A 22,361-nucleotide genomic window follows, 5' to 3' on the forward strand; every position below is an offset into this window, starting at 1 on the left:
AAACTGACCACCAGTTAGTAGGTAACAGTGATGCCCAGTAAACCCTTCTGTGATTTAGATCAAATTCCTAGACATACAGAATCTTAGGCACTCTGCCTTTTGGGGAGCAAAAGAAAGCAACCAACAGGAAAGGAGCCTTTAAGGATGGCCTTTTCTCATGGTGGATGAAGCCTGACACCAACAGCCATAGCTCGCCCAGCAAGGCCTCTGAATTTCAGCTGCCTCACCCCCTAACCTGGCTGCCTGAAAGTAGTAAGTCTACTTTGGGCCTGTGGACTCCTAGCAATAAGAAAAGCCTCATTTGATTATCATGTGTGAATTTCAAGTGCCTGCTTTTCTAAGCTAAAGTACCAACATGTCTTCTTCCTACAGCACCTGAGGAAGGACCTTTTACATTCCCTAACGGGGAGGCTGTGGAACACAGTGAAGAGAGTAAGGATCGGACCATCATGCTCATGGGGGTATCCTCACAGAAGATTTCTGTTCGGCTGAAGAGGACTGTGGCCCACATGGCCACCCAGACTGAAGCACTGTCTTGGCCTGGCAGCGAGGGCCCTTCCAGTCACTTTGTGCTGTCATCCCCAAGGAAGACAGCCCAGGACACTCTGTATGTACTGCCCAGCCCTACGTCTCCGTGCCCCAGCCCAGTCTTGGTCAGGAAGCGGGCTTTCGTCAAGTGGGAGAACAAAGAATCCTTCATAAAATCAAAGGAGGAGCTCCGTCACCTCAGGCTCCCAACATACCAAGAGCTGGAACAGGTACCTCCTTTTTCTTTTTTTCAGACTCTGAGAAAGTGGGGCTAACCAGGGAAGAACATGTAAACTGAAGATTCCGACCAGGTTGATTATTAGAAAGATAAAGGGGAAGAAAAGGAAAAGAGGTAAGAAAAGGATTCTGCTTCGTCTCAAAGAAACCAGTGAGGGCCCTGGTTCGCATTACATATCTAGGACAGGAGAGACAGGGCTCCCTGCTGCCATAAAGGTACAATCTCAAAGTGCTGGAACCAAGGTCCAAAGCTCTTTTCACAGCAGGCTCCTTGAGAAAAACCAGTTTCTACTGATCAGCTTTACTGTGGTGACACCACACCCTTTTTCTAGACTTAAAAGCAAGTTGCCTCAATCTTCCCTCCCTAGAAGTCTTTGTTACATTATTCAGTTATGTCTGGGGAGGGGACTGGGGGGAGTACTTCATGAAGGTTACCTGGGCATCTTCTTAAAACAAGGGAGATGAACATCATGCTATCAAGAGAGACTATTTAGCTCACTGCACAGAAAGCCTCCTCCTTAATGTAAAATGAGGGCGCTTTCCTCTAAAACTTGAGGAGATGTACTGATTTATATGTTGATACATTAGAATAGCTAAATCAGCAGTAGCTGGTGAGTGCACAGTTGATTATTACATACAGCAATAGAATCCATTAACTGGTAACAGCTGTGGTGCCAGGAGTTTTTCCTATTAGGCTCATAATGTCCTAATTACACTGTACGTAATGGAGGCATGAGAAAAGACCAGGTTATAAGAGAAGGAAAGGCAAGCAGGAGCTAGGACAGCTGGAGGCAGCAGGTCATTGTCCAGAGAATTCTGTAGGGTCATCACTAATGTGCTTCTTTTTGTGTCGAGTACAGAGCTCAGAGTGAGAGCTGGTTACACAGACCTCTTGTCATGGGACGGGAGTTTCTTATCAAAGATAGGTAACTTAGTCATTTTACAGATAGCAAAGACACATTAGCTTCAACATTATCATTCACCTTATTAAAGGGGAAGAAGGCCTGTCTGCTTTTTACCCCCAGAACATCAAGGTCAGCAATGTGTTTTTGGAGGCCTATCAGTAGAAACACAAAACCAACATACAACTAGCTAGAATTCCTTACATAATTCTACACACTACATAGTAAAACTGCCCAATAGGGTTTCAGGACTCCTACCTGGTCCTCAGTGTTGCACCTTCCCTGTTAGACCCCCAGGAACTGAATCAAAGGAACAAGTTAGATGATGCATGTGAAACTCTTGGTTTGGTGCCTAGAACAAAGAACATAATATTAGGAGGCACACACCTGATAAAATAACAGATTTTCCAGAGGAAAAGTACTCTCCCTCAGAATACTTAGGACATGCTTTAAGAAACAGAAGCACAATGTGGGCTACCCAGAGCTCTCCCTAGGGGTAAAAACGGCCAGAATCAACCTTTAAGAACAATGAAAGAAACTCTGAAAAGTGAACTTGATAGTGTAGAAAGAATCTCAGTCTTGATGACAAACACCTGGGTTCCTAATCCAAACTATTTCTTACTGCTGCTGCTACAGTCTGTGACCTCTTGGGTCCTCTGTAAAGTACATAAAGCCAGACATTGTCCATGCTCTCTACAGCTTGCTTCAGATCCTGACATTTTACATGCCCATGAAAAGGAGTACTGTAGTTGGCAACAACTTCTTGCTGCAAAGAGTGAGTGGTAGAAAGATTTCAGACAAGTGAGTTCCGTCCAGAACTAATTCTCACCCAGTAATACCAGAGCATGTAAACTCTATTTTTATCCTTGTCTTAGAGTATTTAAAATAATATGTAATATTAAAATAATATACAGCACATACTAATAGTGTAACTATGCTGCTGTTGCTGCTGCTAAGTCGCTTCAGTCGTGTCCGACTCTGTGACCCTATGGACAGCAGCCCACCAGGCTCCTCTGTCCACAGGATTCTCTAGGCAAGAATACTGGAGTGGGTTGCCAAAAGTATGTTTATACCTCTAAACCAGCATAGGACAACAGAAAATACAATGCCTCTTAGATTCAAATTGCCAGTCTGATACTATTCCCACCTCTATCATCATGTAACACAGTACCTGGGGCTTCCCTGGTGGCTCAGTGAAAATCTGCCTGCCAATGCAGGAGATGCAGGTTTGATGTGTGGGTCAGAAAGATTCCTTCAAGAAGGAAATTGCAATCCACTCCACTCCTCTGTCTGTGGGCTTTCCGAGGGAAGAAGAATCTGGCATGCTGAAGTCCCATGGGGTTGCAAGAGAGTCGGACATGACTAAACAACACAGTTACCTGGCACAGAGCAAGTACTCAGTGCTACATAGTAGCTAATAGACAGCTATCTAGGTAATTTACATTGAGAAGTTAACTCATGTATCTCAAATCACCCCCATATTTTGGGGGGTAATCAGTACAGTATAAGCAAGGTAAGAACGCGAGATTCAAAGACTTAAAACCCAGGGACGCTGGCATCATGGTAGTGTGTGTTACTCCTTTTTAAATCTCCCCTTTTATTTACAACCATATTGGTCATTCATAAACAAAAGTGACTATGCATCTTATACCAGAACACCCAGTAGATTTCTACCCACCTGTCCTTCAGAAAGTACTACACAGGACCTCAGAGAGGGCTGTGAAGCCAAGGGAGTTGGTTAGCCTACTCCATGCTGATTCACTGCTATCAGGAAGAAAAATAGAGACCAGAAAAAACAAAAAAAGGTGAACAAAATTGATAGTTGTGAATAATCATTTAACCAAGACTGTTGCCTTAAAAAAAAAAAAAAGTTGCACCGTCATGAACCAAAACTTCAGGCCCACTAGCCAAAGGTGAAACTGCCAAACCTTTATTCACACTAAGAAAAAAATGAGAGAAGCCTCAATATGTAAAATTAAAAAAACAAAAGGCAACATTACAGCTGTTACTACACAAATCCATAGAACCATAAGAAACTTATGAATATGCCAACATATTAGATAACCTAGAACAAATGTATAAATTTCCAGAAATGACCAAGACTGAATTCAGAAAAAAATAGGAAATCTGAACAGACCAATAACAAGCAAAGGCACTGACTCAGGAGTCAAAATCCTCCCAAAACAGAAAACCCAGGATCAGACGGCTTCACTGGCCAATTCTACCCAACACTCAAAGAATTAACACTGGTCCTTCTTAAAAGCTTTCTAAAAAGCAGAATACTTTCAAACCATCAGGGCAGTTTTACCCTAATACCAAAGTCAGATAAGGACACTAAGAAACACAAACTATAGACCTATGTTACGGGCAAGTATACATGCAAAAATTCTCAACAAGTTATTAGCAACCTGATTTTTTTAAGAACACATCAAAAAGATACTATACACTATGAAAAATGGGATTTATTTCTTAAGATGCAAAGACAGTTCAACATATGCAAATCAATAAAGGTACTATATCACATTAGTAAAATGAAAGAAAAATCATGTGGTCATCTCAACAGATGCAAAAAAATTTTGACAGAATACAACATTCTTTCATGATAAAAACCCTGCTCAGACTGGATAAAAGGAATATACCTCAACATAATAAGGGCCATATATAACAAACTGACAGCTAACATTATACTCAGTGGAGAAAATTCCAAAGCTTTTCCACCAAGATTAAGAACAAGACGAAGATGCCTACTCTGACCACTTATTCAAGTACTGAAAGTCTTAGCTAAAGCGATTAGACAAGAAAATAAAAAGCATCCAAATCAGAAAAGTAACAGCAAGAATGTCACTACTTGCCGATGATGAGTCCATATATAGAAAAACCCCAAAGATCAAACATCAACAAACAAAAAAAACTGCCACAGCTATCATTTTCAGTTAAACTGCAGGATACAAAACCAGCTTACAGAAATCAGTTGTGTTTCTACACACTAAGGATGAAACATCTGAAAAAGAAAACTTCCCTGTTCCCAATAGCATCAGAAACAAAATATTTAGTAATAAATTTAACCAAGGAAATGAAAGATTTATACAAGGAAAACTACAAGACTTTGCAGAAAGAAACCCAAGACACAAATGGAAAGACATGCTGTGTTCATGGACAGAAGAATTAAGACTGTTGAAATGTCTGGCAGAGGACCTAAATTCTTTCAAGGAAGACATACAGATGCCCAACAGGCAAATGAAAAGATGCTCATCATCATGAGACAATTCTTCAGTTCAGTTCAGTTGCTCAGTCGTGTCCAACTCTTTGCGACCCCCATGAATTGCAGCTCCCTGTCCATCATCAACTCCCGGAGTTCACTCAGACTCACGTCCATCGATTCGGTGATGCCATCCAGCCATCTCATCCTCTGTCGTCCCCTTTTCCTCCTGCACCCAATCCCTCCTAGCATCAGTCTTTTCCAATGAGTCAGCTCTTCACATGAGGTGGCCAAAGTACTGGAGTTTCAGCTTCAGCATCATTCCTTCCAAAGAAATCCCAGGGCTCATCTCCTTCAGAATGGACTGGTTGGATGTCCTTGCAGTCCAAGGGACTCTCAAGAGTCTTCTCCAACACCACAGTTCAGAAGCATCAATTCTTTGGCACTCAGCTTTCTTCACAGTCCAACTCTCACATCCATACATGACTACTGGAAAAACCATAGCCTTGACTAGATGGACCTTTGTTGGCAAAGTAATGTCTCTGCTTTTGAATATGCTACCTAGGTTGGTCATAACTTTCCTTCCAAGGACTAAGCGTCTTTTAATTTCATGGCTGCAATCACCATCTGCAGTGATTTTGGAGCCCCCCCAAAAATAAAGTCTGTCACTATTTCCCCCCATCTATTTCCCATGAAGTGATGGGACCAGATGCCATGATCTTCATTTTCTGACTGTTGAGCTTTAAGCCACCTTTTTCACTCTCCACTTTCACTTTCATCAAGAGGCTTTTGAGTTCCTCTTCACTTTCTGCCATAAGGGTGGTGTCATCTGCATATCTGAGGTTACTGACATTTCTCCTGGCAATCTTGATTCCAGCTTGTGCTTCTTTCAGCCCAGCGTTTCTCATGATGAAAATCAAAACTGCAATTAAGTACCACCTTACAGCAGCACTACTTATAATAGCCAAGACATGGAAGCAGCCTAAGTATCCACTGACAGATAAATGGATAAAGAGGAGGTATAGATATAGTGGTATGTGTGTATATATATGTATGTATATGTGTGTGTGTAAAAAAGAATGAAATAATGCTATTTGGATGGACCTAGAGATTATCATAGCTAAGTGAAGTCAGTCAGAAAAACAAACAAAAAAAATTCCACTTATATGTGGCACCTAATGGAGAAGGCCATGGCAACCCATTCCAGTACTGTTGCCTGGAAAATCCCATGGGCCGAGGAGCCTGGTAGGCTGCAGTCCATGGGGTCGCAAAGAGTCAGACACGACTGAGCGACTTCACTTTCATGCACTGGAGAAGGCAATGGCAACCCACTCCAGTGTTCTTGCCTGGAGAATCCCAGGGACAGGGGAGCCTGGTGGGCTGCCATCTAGGGGTCACACAAAGTCGGACACAACTGAAGCGATTTAGCAGCAGCAGTGGCATCTAAAATATGACCTAAATGAATTTATCCATGAAACAGAAAAGACCTACAAACGTAAGAGAACAGACCTGTGGTTGCCAAGGGAGAGGGTGGGGGAAGGATGGGATGGAAGTTTGGAATTAACAGGTGTAAACTATTACATATAGAATAGATAAACAATAAGGTCCTACTGTGTAGCACAGAGCATTATATTCAATATCCAGTGACAAACCATAATGGAAAAGAATATGAAAAAGAATCACTTTGCTTATAGCAGAAACTAACAAAACATTGTAAATAAAGTCAATAATTTTTTTTAAAGGACTGTTAAAATGCCCATACTACCCAAAGCAATCTACAGATTGAATCAGAATACCAATGGAATTCTTCACAGAAATAGAAAAAAAGTCCTACCATTTGTATGGAACAACAGAAGACTATGAATAACCTAAGTAATCCTGATGAAAGAAGCTGGAGGTACCACACTTCCTCATTTCAAGTTATATACTACAAAGCTACCGTAGTAAAAAAAACACTACGGTACTGGCACAAAGACAGACACATAGACCAGTGGAACCGACAGCAGCCCAGAGTTAAACCTGTGTATACAGTGAACTAATACTAGAGAGCCCAGAGCACACCCAAGGCAAAAAGGATAGTCTCTTCACAAATGGTGTTGGGAAAACTGGATCAGCACATGCACAGCAATGAAGTTTGACTCCCATCTTACACCTCTCATAAAAATTAACTCAGAATGGATCAGAGACAAACATGAGGCCTGATACTATGAAACTGCTAGGGAAAAAAAAATAGGAAAGAAGCTCTTTTTCATTGGTCTTTGGCAGTGAATTTTTGGACATGACACCAAAAGCAAACATCAACAAATGGGACTACATTAACTAAGCTTTTCACAGTAAGGAAACCATCAATAAAATGAAAAGGTAACCTACTGAATGGGAGAAGATATTTGCAAATGATATATCCAATAAAGGGTTCTTTAAAATATGTAAATAACTCATACAACTCAATACCAACAACAAAATCTAAAAACCAGAACTAAATAGGTTTTTTCCCCAAAACATACAAATGGCTGATAGGAACATGAAAAGATGTTCCATGTCACTAATCAGAGAAATGAAAATCAAAACCACAATGAGATATCATCTCATACCTGTTAGAATGACTGTGATCAAGAAGGTAACAAGTGCTGGTGAAGATGTGCAGAAATAAGGATCCTTGTACACAGGTGGTAGGAATGAAAATTGGTATAGCCACTATGGAAAACACTAGGGTGATTTCTCCAAAGACTAAAAAAGAACTACCATTTGATTAGTAATTCCACTCCTGGGTATATATCCAAAGAAAATGAAAACACTAATTCAAAAAGTTACATGCACCCCAGTGTCTGCAGTATTAAACAGTCAAGATACGGAAGCAAACTGTGTGTCCATCAACAGATGAATTGATAAAGATGTGTGTGTAAATGCATATACATATATCAATACATATGCACAATGGAATATTACTCAGCCATATAAAAACTGAATTTCTATTTGTAACACTGGAAATCAATGGCTGACTCTATAACTAAATCACTGCAAATTAGATAATTAAATCCCAGTTTAAGGGGATGGGATAAAATTCTCACCTTTATCAAGTCTGTTAGTTTTCAATGATTTGGAGAAGAAAATATGTAATATATGATAATGTATGTAATCCCCCATGTGAACTGTAGTATCACATAGTATATTCCAAAGTCATTGCTTTCATACCTCAAACCTGACCAAGACTTTTTCTGCCACATTTAGGTCTGCTACACAATATTCAAAGATTTTATTATCCATCTATTGCCCATGAATGGTTTATTCTGCCTGCTAGCTACTCACATCTTTGACATAACGAAGATGTGATATAACAAAACTAACGGATACACATGATCATTTGATAAGTATTTAACTTAGTTTTTATTCAGGGCAAAATAACTACCTTGAAAACAGTTTCGCAGCTACAGTGAAAAGATGCCAGTCAAGTGTAGTACTCCTGATGTTACTAATCTGCCATTTATTGCTGCTTTATTAACATACCTCATTCTCCTTTTCTTTTAGGAAATAAATACCCTGAAAGCAGATAATAATGCTCTAAAGATCCAACTGAAATATGCACAGAAGAAGATAGAAACCCTCCAACTTGCAAGAAACAATCATGTCTTGGCTCAGATGGAGCAGGGTGACTGTTCTTAGCCCAGAAACTCAAGAAACACAAACTGTAGAGTATACCAGAGATCTCACTTCCTAAACCTCAACACAAAGACCTGGAGAACCTTAGACTGACTGGCTTTAAAAAGGGTACTTTAAAGAAAAGGAGCTACTTTTTTACTTAAAAGATTCTTACTGTGCAGTAAGGTTTTCTCTTCTAGTCAGTTGAATCAAAGGGAGGAAAGCTGAAGAATGCAAAATATTTGCAATTCATTCCACAAACTTTTTCTCCCCTTGGGACTAATATCAAAAGCATGGTAAAAACATGACTATAGTTTTCTGACAAGGTAGCTTCTTCTACATGACCTGTCCAGCTGCTTCTTTCTTAGACCTAAAATCCCTGGAAAATGAATGTTTCCTTCCCTGGCTTTTTCTGAGGCATTGTTCCATCCAAAACTTGCTTATGATGGAAAAATACCCACATTCCAAAAGGAAAATCACTTCCTCTGTATTTCAGCATTCTTTACGAATCTGGTTCCCACTTCACTACCTCAGATCTAATCAATTTGCCTTTCCCCTCCTTCCTCACTATATTCTTACACAGAGAAGGATATCTACCTAGAAGACAACTTCTAGAGTGTAGCCATAAATTTGGGGGTGGGGGGCAGGAAGGAGCTATTAAACATGACATCATCCAATTACAAGTCAACTCAATTTTAGTCTCATAGTCATGATAAAATAGCCAAATTAAGCACCTGGAAACGTGGCTATTACCACCTCATACATGGCTGGCTAATTGGCTAAAATAAGTATAACACAAACATATTTGTCCCTTACATAATCTACAATGGATAGAATTAAGAATTTATAGCTTTTTAAAAAAAAAGTCTAATTTACATGTGCCATTTTTTTTGAAGTAACTTTTTTGAACTGAGTTTGTGCTGGTACTGTCTTCACTATTAATACTATTTAGAAATAAGCTAACTGGATGAGAGGTTTCTATAATAGCTGACAGCATGTACATATGTACATATTCTGTATATACAACATCAGACATGCATGTGGCTTGGAATTCTGTTTCCTCCGTCAGATGTGGAAGTGATTTAGACTTTTGGTCATGTATACAAATTCACAAAGTTCAGTTTGTTACAAGAAATTACTTATAATGTAAATTGTACTGTTTGGCAAAATCACAAGAGTCCTGTGAGTTTTCTATTAATGAAGGTTAATGATAAATGGGCTCAACTAATTATCTGAGCAACTGTTCACAAACTTCTCTGTCAAACTCTATTTCTCTAAAAAAATTTCACAGCCATTTTCTTCCTTCCATGCTTGGATGCCTAATGCCGAGCTGACTTAAAATTCATACACAAGCTGACCAACTGGCAAGAATATAATCTCAACAACCCAAAGTTCCAAACTGGCTACACCAAGTCTTAGTCAGAAACAAACTATATATGCAGTATAGTTTCCTGGGAGGATTCAGACCATTTAAGAAGTTCCTTTCATGAAAGACCAGTTCCCATTTGCATACCCCCTTGTACTGAGCTTTAGTGAAAAAGCAAATGACTAGCTTTCACTTAGTGTTTAGTGTTTTAAAAAATCACTGTACACACGAATTTACCTTTTTCTACATCCAAACTCAGAAATCCCCATGGCAGGGCTGTTTAGGTCCACAACTTGGTATATAATCATATAGGAAGTACTTTGCTACTTACCTTATATCGAACAAATGAGTTTACAGTCATCCTTAAAATGACTTATTCATTTCCTCTGATACAAACCAAAGACAGTATAGCTCAATCTCTTTATGTGGAGTTATAAAACACAACTGAATTTTTTTCATTCTTCTTATATGCCATCCAAAATACAGAGCCTAGGTTAGTGTATGTAAATAATTTGTAATCTAGAGGAATTCAAAAGGTCACCATCTCCTTAGTCTAATTAACATGGCTAGAAGCTCTCAGGCCTTCCAGAATTTATCACTGAAATGGACAGGAAGCAGTAGTCTCACCGCAGGTCTTTACAGTCCAGCAAGGGCCAAATAAGTATAGTGTATAAATCAGTATTATTTGCTCTGAGCAATATGGGATTAGTGGAATCTACAGAGATAATCTGGAACAAATTTTTTTGTCAAGCCTAGAGCACAAATTTGTGTTATCTTGTATCAACTTGAAATAAGTTTGGGCATATATTTATCCGTCAAAACAAGGACAAATCTTGTTTCATTAACAACAGTGTCACTTCTTTTCTTTGGTAATTGATTTGCTGTTTTACTGGGCACTTGTGAATTTCTGTTTAAAGATGTATAATGTAAAAGAACTGCAAGGAAAAAAAACAAATGTACAGATTGTAAAGGTGTTTTTTTTTTTTTTTTGATACCTAATGTAAGTTTTCTTTGTGTAATATTTATATGATAAAAGACAGGAGAATCCCTACAACAAAGATGTCCTGTGTTTCTTCTAGTTCATAAACATGTAGATGCTTCATCTGAATTTTTACTATTATCAACAGCTGAGACCACTCCCTAATTCTACTAACCAAACCAGTTGTCCTGAAAGGAAAAGCAAAGCAACTAATTACTCAGTATCCATTTTTCTATATATGTAACATGAAGTGGTAACATATAGAAATATTCAATCATTTCCCATCTTATTCCATAATGACAGTGATCCCCAAATATGATCCCCAAATATTGTCTATAAACACTTAACACTGAAGGAGGCAAGTCTGAGGCTGTCATTTCTCTATGGCTTTCATCTTTAAATCCACAGTTCTATCTAAGAAAACTAGCAAGAAAAGATAAACTTTGAAACTGTGGATGGAACTGGTAAAGGATCATTCAATCTAGTGTACAGATCACCCAGAGTAATTCATTTGTGCTCATGATTAGTGATCATTTAGAGTAATTAAAGATAGCCATGATTTTTCCTTAATCCCCAGGTAACTTTTGTTTAACTAGACCAATGAAGGGGAATAGGGGGATGGATTCTAGTCACTCAAACTCCATAGTGGAATGCATTCAATCAGTTTAGTTCAGTTGAGTCCCTCAGTCGTGTCCAATTCTTTGCAACCCCATGGACTGTAGCACGCCAGACTTCCCTGTCCATCACCAACTCTCAGAGCTTACTTATACTCATGTCCATTTCTGTAGTCCTCGTCTCCTCAGGCCTTCAATCTCCCAGCATCAGGGTCTTTTCAAATGAGTCAGTTCTTCGCATCAGGTAGCCAAAGTATTGGAGTTTCAGCTTCAACATCAGTCTCTCCAATGAACACCCAGAACTGGTCTCCTTTAGGATGGACTGGCTGGATCTCCTTGCAGTCCAAGGGACCCTCACGAGTCTTCTCTACCACCATAATTCAAAAGCATCAATTCTCTGATGCTCAGCTTTCTTTATAGTCCAACTCTCACATCCATACATGACCATTGGAAAAACCATAGCTTTGACTAGACGGACCTTTGTCTGCAAAGTCATGTCTCTGCTTCTTAATATGCTGTCTAGGTATCATAACTTTCCTTCCAAGGACTAAGCGTCTTTTAATTTCATGGCTGCAGTCACCATCTGCAGTGATTTTGGAGCCCATGAAAATAAAGTCTGTCACTGTTTCCATTGTTTCCCCATGTATTTGCCATGAAGTGATGGGACCAGATGCCATGATCTTAGTTTTCTGAATGTTGAGCTTTAAGCCAACTTTTTCACTCTCCTCTTTCACATTCATCAAGAAGCTCTTTAGTTCTTCACTTTTCTGCCCTAAGGGTGGTGTCATCTGTATATCTGTGCTTATTGATATTTCTCCCAGCCATCTTGATTCCAGCTTGTGCTTCACCCAGTCCAGCATTTCTCATGATGTACTCTGCGTATAAGTTAAATAAGCAGGGTGACAATATACAGCCTTGACATACTCCTTTTCCTATTTGGAACCAGTCTGTTGTTCCATGTCCAGTTCTAACTGTTGCTTCTTGAACTGCATATGGATTTCTCAGAAGGCAGGTCAGGTGGTCTGGTATTCCCATCTCTTGAAGAATTTTCCATAGTTTGTTGTGCTCCATGCAGTCAAAGGCTTTGATGTAATCAATAAAGCAGAAGTAGATGTTTTTCTGGAACTCTCTTGCTTTTTTGATGATCCAACAGATGTTGTCAATTTGACCTCTGGTCCCTCTGCCTTTTCTAAATCCACCTTGAACATGTGGAAGTTCCTGGTTCATGTGTTGTTGAAGCCTGGCTTGGAGAATTTTGAGCATTACTTTACTAGTGTGTAGGATGAGTGCAATTGTGCAGTAGTTTGAGCATTCTTTGGCATTGCCTTTCTTTGGGATTGGAATGAAAACTGACCTTTTCCAGTCTTGTGGCCACTGCTGAGTTTTCCAAATTTGCTGGCATATTGAGTGCAGCACTTTCACAGCATCATCTTTTAGGATTTAAAATAGCTCAGCTGGAATTCCATCACCTCCACTAGCTTTGTTCGTAGTGATGCTTCCTAAGGCCCACTTGACTTCACATTCCAGGAGGTCTGGCTCTAGGTGTGTGATCACACCATTGTGGTTATCTGAGTCACGAAGATCTTTTTTGTATAGTTCGTTTGTGTATTGTTACCACATCTCAGGGAGAAGGCAATGGCACCCCATTCCAGTACTCTTGCCTGGAAAATCCCATGGATGGAGGAGCCTGGTAGGCTGCAGTCCATGGGGTCACTGAGGGTTGGAAACGACTGAGTGACTTCACTTTCACCACGTCTTAATATCTTCTGCTTCTGTTAGGTCCATATCATTTCTATCCTTTATTGTACCCATCTTTGCATGAAATGTTCCCTTGGTATCTCTTAATTTTCTTGAAGAGATCTCTAGTCTTTCCCATTCTATTGTTTTCCTCTATATCTTTGCACTGATCACCGAGGAAGGCTTTATCTCTCCTTGCTATTTTTTAGAACTCTGCATTCAAATGCAAAGTATCTTTCCTTTTCTCCTTTGCCTTTTGTGTCTTCTCAAATTTTCATAGAAAATAATTCAATACTTCAACACATCATAGAAAATAATCAAGTTACAATAACAACCTGCCCCTTAAGAGGAGAGATTAAACTACCTCCCCTCCTCTGTCTCCAATTCCCATTCCAAATCCTTCTACCCCTGTGTCCCTGACAAGGAATAGATGGCATCACTGCTCAGAACATTTTCCATCTCAAATATTTTGGGTGTTAGCCATACCTTCTTTTGACACACAAAAATGTAATGAAATAGTTTTGGTTTAAAACATTTTCTGTCTAGTGAGGCAAGATGTCCTTGATCTGCAAAAAAACAAGGGAACGGGTTAAAAGGAAATACCTCATTCCATCTTTGAGAGCTTATGTGTTAATGGTGCGGTAGTTATGCATGGGTGGACATCAGTTACTTCTTTAATCTAGATACTCCGGATAATATGTCTATAGGTGCTATTAGGTACCACAGGATAGACCAAGGCAGGGAGAAAAAAAGTGGGGAGGGAAAATGAGGTGGCAGGAAAAAATAAAATTAAGAACTAGGCAAAAAGAATGATGATGAGATAGCACAGAAAAAAGTGTTAGATTTCAGGAAGCAATGAAGTGCCAGTCACCATACTCTACATTTGACTGCACTCAATTTATAAAGCATTTTCACATTATGACCTATAACATTAAGGCCCCAAATTACCTTACTACTATTCTAGATATTACTGAGTAATTTTCTACAAAAGAAGTTTTTGCTAAGAGAAGATTATCATGAAAACTCTACCCCACAGGAAAGAAAAAGGTATTAGGGTCTGGACCACTTTACTTTTCATTCAAGTAAAGTTTTTAAGAATGTGTAAATAAGAGTGGTTCCAGCTTGAGCATGATTCCAGGAGCAAGAGCTAAACTTGGATAAGATTGACAGTGAGAAGCAGATAACCCAACAGCAAGCCTGTGCAGGTACCAAGAAATACTACAGAAATTAATAAACTAATCTTTCTACCATTAGTGATTAAAAAAAAAAGCTGAAAGTACTTGTAAACCCATTCTGTAACAATGACAAAAGCTCCTGAAAAGAAATGAAGCAGAAATCTAAGCTTTTAAATGAATATTTTAACTAATACTTTTTTGAAATATTTTACTGCAGCGGTCTTTGCTTATATATTTTTTAAGTTATTTTTCAGAGTTCATAGCTACTTATAAAAGTATTTCCTTATATGGAAAGACTTTTTCTTCAACTATCACAAATGAAATTCTCTCTTCAATAAATATAAAAATTTTTTAAAGTTTACAAATAGATTCAAAATAATTTTATGTTTTCCTCTTCTGAACAAATTTCTTTGAAGGGTTAGCTTGAAAAAGACATGTCCAAGACTATGGTATACACAATATTTAAAGTTTTAACATTTTAGATTTCACCACGGGGTTTACTGTAAAACAACAGCAACACTGCCAAATCCATTTGTCCACAGGTACTCAGCTTTCTATCCTTTGAGTTGGTTAGACTACAGAAAGTTGTTAATGTACCAGGAGTCTACAGATTTTAAAGTGGAACTGAAAAAATTTATATGACTACATCTTTTTCTCTTTATATACTATAAGAAAAATACATCACTTGGGCCACCTTTTACACCTTTCACAACAGGCCTCTATAAACTCAACAAATTGGACTTGTACTTAGGTCTTTATAAAACTACCTGACAGGGCTCAAGTGTCGCATTCCTCGTTTGACAAAAGAGGACAAATTAATCTCTAAGAGCTTTGGCCATTTAAGCCTACAGCCCCTGCCCTGGGCTAGTGCCATGATTTAAATTCACAACTCCTGATTCCCAAGCCTTTGACTGCTCCAGCCAACAAATCACATTTAAAACTTCTCTAACCCTGTGTTTCCCAAATCTAGCTGTGAACCAGAATTACCAAAGGATACCATGGCCCTACCTTCTTTGATCAATAAAACTGGATGTAAGTGTCCTAATCCTGTACAGCACAGAGCAGCCTGCCTTTTAATATCTGGATACCTAAAGTGATGGCACAAATGATAAACCAATTTGCAGAAATTTTTCTCACAACACCATGTAAAATTGGTACATGTCTTTGTTCCTTTACAGTAATTCTGACCTCAGTCTTTAATTCTGCTCTGTGAAACAAAATCATACAGATTTTCAAATCCAGTTGGAAAATAAATATGTGTGGACGGAGGAACCTGGTAGGCTGCAGTCCATGGGGTTGCTAAGAGTCGGACACGACTGAGCGACTTCACTTTCACTTTTCACTTTCATGCATTGGAGAAGGAAATGGCAACCCACTCCAGTGTTCTTGCCTGGAGAATCCCAGGGACGGGGAAGCCTGGTGGGCTGCCGTCTGTGGGGTCGCACAGAGTCGGACACGACTGAAGCAACTTAGCAGCAGCAGCAGCAAAAAATAGATTTGGGCTTCAATTATTGGAATTTTAATGGAAACCTGGCCAGAGGAATTGCTCATATAAAAGAAAAACACAAGTCACAACAACTTCTTACTGAATACAATTATCAGTCTCTTTTCCTATTTTGTAAAATAGAATTAACAAATATAAAACAGCCACAGGACTACAGATGAGGCAATAAGTTTATATTCCTTTCCACTACAAGTGGGGTCATTTGTGTGTCTCAGACCTGAATAAAATACAGGTAACAATCTAAATTCAATCATGACAATAAAATACTTTCCATTTTCCAAGTTTGATGGTAATAATATATTTACACTTTTAAAAATATTTTTTCATTTTTTTGTTTTTTAAAAAGACAGAACATGCTCAAGAGTACAGAGTGTGGAAAAAATCATCACTTTGTCTAAGAGATCAAACAGTAGTATAAAACAATGTTCTTTTACATAGTCAGGCCAATATCAGTCAAGCCAATTCAAGAATGATACCATCAGGGAATCTAACATGGTATTTACTTCAAAGATGACACTCAAGTAGTTATTTAGAATACTATGCCTAATGCACCTATCAAGAAGTAAGCACTGCTATCTAAATTTTGTGGCTTTTAATATCTTCTATATCCACCACCACCTCCTCCATACGGATCTCCATAACCTCTTCCACCATAGCCTCCTCTTCCTCCATAGCCCCCTCTTCCACCGTAATCTCCCCTCCCACCATAATCTCCCCTGCCTTGGAAACCTCCTCTACCACCCCCTCCCCCACCCCCTCCCCACCCCCCGCCCCCTCCCCACCCCCCGCCTCCTCCCCCACCACCTCTCCCACTCCCACCACCTCCTCTGCCACCTCCACCACCCCAACCACCCCTTCCACTGCCTTCCTGTCTCTTTTGCCAAGGCGGCATCTCAGGGGGTGGTGGTTCAATTTCATTCGGCCGTCCTCCCCTGTCAGGCACCCTTCCCATCAGCACCTGTATAAAGAAATATTTTCTTTCAGTTTCCAATATTGTAAAAGTTAAAACTTACTTAAAGGATGCAAGCAATATTGAAGTTATTGTTCTAATAAAGAAACAGAAGCCAAATATTTTAGGACATGAAAGTACCAGACATGGCAATATGAATTAATATTGAAAATATAAAAGTGATGTGTGACAAATTCCTCCCAATGTGCTGTTATTTTAAACAGTGTGGGAGAATATTTATGAAACTTAAGAACTTGTTTAAACCTTTTTAGTAAATTTTATAACAAATGTAGTACCCATCACACTAAGAAAACTTTTTAGCAAAACATTAACAATGTACATAAACTTCATACCCTATACAACTTAACTCCATATTCACTTACACAACTCTGGACTTTCTATTGCCACTGGTTTGGTAACAGACTATGCCATAAAAGACTATTTCTAAGCACATTTTATTTCAACAAAGTATGAAGTACATATGATAACACGTGGGTATAATACGGGCAGAGATGAAGGTTATCAACTGCACAGAGCTATAAGGATTTTTAATGAACTATTCCTTTTTTTATGAGAAACTTAAGCTAACTTTCAATGATACTAGTTACTATATTATAAAAAAAATAAAGACTTAATACACTTCCTTAACCATGCTTCATAATATTTCACAGGATAAACTAAGGAAGAGTTTGCTTCAAGTACCCAAACTTCTGTAGAAAGGAACTATTTTATATGTCCATGAACAGAGACCAATACAAAGCAAATCATTTCCTGCTAGTGTCTTTCAGTAAAGATAAACCAAATGTCCCTCAGCCAAAATGACCTACCAATCATTTGTGTTCTACTTTCCTGATCCTCTAATCAAAATCATGTTTTACTACTTTATATCATAAATGAAGACAAAAAAGTACAAATTCCTCACTGTTGGACAAGCTTCAAAGTACACATATATTCTTCAAAGTACACTATAAAGTTGGCAATAGTGTCCTAATCACCAAATCCAAACCCAGCTTTTCTTGGTTGGTATCCTCATTGCTGTCTCCACCAAACATTCAATGTCGGTGGATATACAGGGACGCTGTTCCAAGATCTGATAGTAAGATTGCCCTCAAATAATTAGACTATCAATTACAAACTCAGAAAAGAGACGGGCAATATCACTTAAGAGAACTCTTGATCCAGAAAGACCTTGATGCAAGATATAAAGTAACATATTTAAAAACAGAACACTTTCAGAATAGAGGAGGCTGATCTAAAATGGAAGCAGGAAGGCCCAAACACACTGGTGCCTATAGCGAACTGACTTTGTATACAACCATCTCCTGATATAGGACACCTTTCTCACTGCACTGAGAAGTGATATTGTAAAATTACCCAAGTCCCATACTTCTGACTTTTGGCTCTTTTACAGTCAAGTTTGTCATAGAACGCTCTAACTAAAGAGTATATGCTAGACAAGCTGATATCAACATTCTAAATTATCTTATTGTTGCTGCCACTGTTGTAGAGTAAAAAATTCAGACACTCGGAGTTGATTTAAGACCACTGTCTGAGAAATGGACCTATACTCTGAATCAGGAAATGGAACATCCAAGAGATTTTGCAATTTCTAAATTGCAGAAGTGATTTCTCTAAGTAAATAGCAGAGCTCGGATGTGAACCCAAACCTGTATGACTCCAAAGCACATACGCTTTCCTCTATACCACGGATCTCAGGAGTATGTGTAAGTATACAAAATGACTCCTACAGATTTTTTACTGACAAAAAATGGTACGATTATTGGAAAGAAGGCAAATAATTCTGGCTAATGATACTATAAAAATAATTCTTAATTCCTCTAATTCAGATAAAACTGTGATTTATGAATACAGAAATTCAAATAAACATGCACATAGAAAACATTAGTAAGCCTAAGCTGATTCTTTTTTCTAAGAGTTCACTGGGATGAAAAATGGATTAAAATCTGTAAAAACATCAATCAAGGATATTATAAATTCTTTCTCTACTGTATTTAAAAGAAAAACCAACCTTATTAATGGCACATGCTGTCTTCTCCCGGCTGGATCCACTACTTGTCCTGATGATCTTGGACAGATCTTCACGGGCAGCAAGTAAATGTGCCAAGGTTATTGTTGTCTTGGGTGACAAAGCATAACGCTTAGGTTGATAAATTCTTGCTATGTCATCTGTTTTTAACTAAATGACAAAAGTCAGGGGGGAAAAGGAACCAAAGAACATTTCAATAAAAGAGCAATGGCAATCATAATCTTCAGAAAAAAAAAAAAAGATAAAACACAAGCAAAGAAATAAACAGCAAAACATTCAAATATCTGATAATCTGTTAGTAGAATGAAGGGGAAAAAAGAGATCAATAAATGCTAAAAGACTATGTAACTACCCATAACAACTCATTTTAAAAGTAACACAAAAAAGATTCCACTCCTATTACCAAAGAGCAAAATACCTAAAAATAGCTTAACTGAAAACACACATACAGAAACTTTAAGAAGAAAACATTAGTAAATCTACAAAAACAAAAGGAGAGCTTAAATAAATGGCGAGAAATACCATGTTTCTGAATGGGGACATTGAGTATTGTCAGTTTTCCTTGCAATTAACTTATACATTTACCGCAGTCCTCTTGGGATGTATTTTTAGTGGAGCAGGGAGGTAAGGGATATCTACAGTTAACTCAGAAATGAAATATGTATGAAGTGACTAAAACAATTTTGGAAAGAGTTTTATCATCTATTAACAGGTAATATGAAATTATTCATCACTGCCTTAACAACTTACATTCACTGGCTACTTGTTAAAAGTGCCATGATATTCTTCATTTAATACCACTTCTTTAATCCTCAAAACATCCTTTTAGACTGGCTGTACAGGTACGCTATCCTACCTCACTCTAATTAAATGGAACTTGTTGAGGGGAGGGAATGAACTGATGAAACAAAAGAGGCAGTTAAGATTCCGGGCCTCATAAATGTATGAATACAATAAATGATAGAGGAAGCATCAAAGATCAGTGAGACAAAAGAAATGGAGGAAACTTAAATGCCTATTATTAAGTGAAAGAAGCTAATCTGAAAATAATAATCTGTATGATTCCAACCATATGAAATTCTGAAAAAAGCAAAACTAGAGAGATAATAAAAAAATATCAATGGGTTGCTAAAGGTTGTGGGGAGGGAGGGAAGAATAGGCAAAGAAGAGAAGATTTTTAGGGCAGTGAGAATACTCTGTATGATACTATAATGGTGGATATACGGATATACATCTTTGCATCTTTTCTCAAACCCACAGGATGTACAGCACCCAGAGTGAAACCTAATGTAAGCTACAGACTTTGGATAATAATGATGTATCAATGTAGGTTCATCAACTGCAAAAATTTACGACACTGGTGGCGGATGTTGATGATGGGGCTGAGTATGTGTGAAAGCAAGGGCCAAACGGAAATCTCAGAACCCTCTGTTCAATATTGCTATGAACCTAAAACTGCTCTAAAAAATAAAGAATATTAAAACATAAAAAAGGATCAATGAGAAAACATTTTTTTAAATGGTGCTGGAATGAACTGTTGTCTATTTGTAAAATAATAATAATGCATAACCTATAACAAGGGATTCCAAATATAACAAAAGTTCATTGTTTAACTAGAGCAACTATATGCCAATACAATGGACAACCTAGAGAAAAGGACAAATTCTTAGAAAGATACAACCTTCCAAAACTGAACCAGAAAGAAACAGAAAATATGAACAGGTCATCAGAATTTGTAAATTGAATCAGTAACATAAAAACGTCTAACAAAAGTCCAGGACCAGACAGCTTCACAGGTGAATTCGATCAAGCATGTAGTGAAGAGTTAACACCTATCCTTCTCAAACTATTTCAAAAACTTGGCAGAGGAAGGAACACTCCCAAGCTCATTCTATGAGGCCACACCTTGATGCCAAAACCAAAGATATAAAAAAAGAAAATTACAGGATAATATCACTGATGAACATGGATGCAAAAATCCTCAAAAAAATACTAGCAAACCAAATCCAACAACACATTAAAACAATCAGACACCATGATTGAGTGGGATTTATCCCAGGGATGCAAGGACTCTTCAACATAGGTAAAATCAATCGATTTGATATATCACGTTAACAAACTGAAGAATAAAACCGTATGATTATCTTAACAGATGCAGAAAAAGCTTTTGACAAAATTCAACACCAATTTCAGATAAAACTCTCCAGAATGTGGACACAGAGGGAACATACCTCAACTTAATAAAGGCCATACATGACAAACCCACAGCAAAATCATTCTCAATGGTGAAAAACTGTAAGCATTTCCTCTAAGATCAGGAACAAGACAAGGATGTTCACTCTCACCGCTTCTATTCAACATAGTTTTGGAAGTCCTACTCATGGCAATCAGAGAAGAAAAAGAAATAAAAGGAATCCAAATTGGAAAAGAAGTAAAACTGTCACGTTTGAAGATGACATAATACTATACATAGAAAATCCTAAAGCTGCAACCAGAAAACTACTAGAGCTTAAAGAATTTGGCAAAATGGCAGAATATAAAATTAATACACAGAAATCTCTTGCACTCCTATCCATTAACAACGAAAGACTAGAAAAAGAAATAAGGGAAACAATCTCATTTACCATCACATGAAAATGCCTAAGAGCTTCCCAGGTGGTGCTAGTGGTAAAGAATCTGCCTGCCAATGCAGGAGACATAAGAGGTGCAGGTTCAATCCCTGAGTTGGGAAGATGCCCTAGAGGAAGAAATGGCAACCCACTCCAGTATCCTTGCTGGGAGAATCCCATGGACAGAAGAGCCTTGTGGGCTACAGTCCATGGGTCAGAGAGAGTCAGACATGACTGAGTGAGCACAAAAAGCATAAAATACCTATACTCAGAAAACTGTAAGATACTGATGAAAGAAATCAAAGATGACACAAACAGATGGAAAGATATACCATGTTCTCAGATCGGAACAATCAATATTCAAAATGACTATACTACCCAAAGTAATCTACAGATTCAATGCAATCCCTAACAAATTACTAACATCATTTTTCACAGAATTAGAAAAAAAAAACTTACAATTTGTATGGAGACACAAAAGACCTCAAAAAGTCAAGGCAATCTTGAGAAAAAAAAACAGAGCTGGAGGAATCAGGCTCCCTGACTTCAGATTATACTACAATGCTAAATAGTAGGGTATATAAATCAAAAGGATAGAAAGCACTTATAGTCATCTAATCTATGATAAAGAAGGCAAGAATATACAATGGAGAAAAGACAGTCTCTTCAAGAAGTGGTGCTGGGAAAACTGGACTGCTACATGTACAAGAATAAAATTAAAACATTCTTTAACACCATACACAAAAATAAACTCAAATGAATTGAAGACCTAAATGTAAGACTGGATACTGTAAAACTCTTAAAGGAAAACACAGGCAAAGCACTATGATATAAATCACAGCAAGATCTTTTTTGTTCCACCACCAAGTAATGAGAGCA

The 22,361-nt window shown here is 38.1% G+C and overlaps 2 protein-coding genes across 11 annotated transcripts in view; one reads left to right on the forward strand and one right to left on the reverse strand.

Annotated features, from left to right (window-relative positions):
- Window positions 1–9,220, forward strand: part of RASGRP1 (RAS guanyl releasing protein 1) — a 216,770-nt gene extending 207,550 nt beyond the window's left edge. For 7 of the 8 annotated variants that reach the window (XM_044925228.2, XM_044925231.2, XM_044925230.2 and 4 more), the window contains 2 exons: window positions 373–758; window positions 8,392–9,220. In XM_044925228.2, the coding sequence (XP_044781163.1) occupies window positions 373–758; window positions 8,392–8,526 (521 nt within the window). In that variant the 3' untranslated portion in view covers window positions 8,527–9,220. Of the gene's footprint in view, window positions 1–372; window positions 759–5,759; window positions 5,887–8,391 lie in introns of those variants that run through there. The other variant, XM_025295938.3, reaches the window with a different exon arrangement.
- Window positions 9,221–15,876: 6,656 nt separating this feature from the next.
- Window positions 15,877–22,361, reverse strand: part of FAM98B (family with sequence similarity 98 member B) — a 73,467-nt gene continuing 66,982 nt past the window's right edge. For all 3 annotated transcript variants that reach the window (XM_044925232.2, XM_025295943.3, XM_044925233.2), the window contains 2 exons: window positions 18,856–19,023; window positions 15,877–16,835 (listed from right to left, as the gene is read on the reverse strand). In XM_044925232.2, coding sequence (XP_044781167.1) covers window positions 16,470–16,835; window positions 18,856–19,023 — 534 coding nt within the window. In that variant the 3' untranslated portion in view covers window positions 15,877–16,469. The remainder of the gene's footprint in view (window positions 16,836–18,855; window positions 19,024–22,361) is intronic.

Source organism: Bubalus bubalis, chromosome 11 (assembly GCF_019923935.1).
Source record: "Bubalus bubalis isolate 160015118507 breed Murrah chromosome 11, NDDB_SH_1, whole genome shotgun sequence".
Classification (NCBI taxonomy): Eukaryota; Metazoa; Chordata; class Mammalia; order Artiodactyla; family Bovidae; genus Bubalus; species Bubalus bubalis.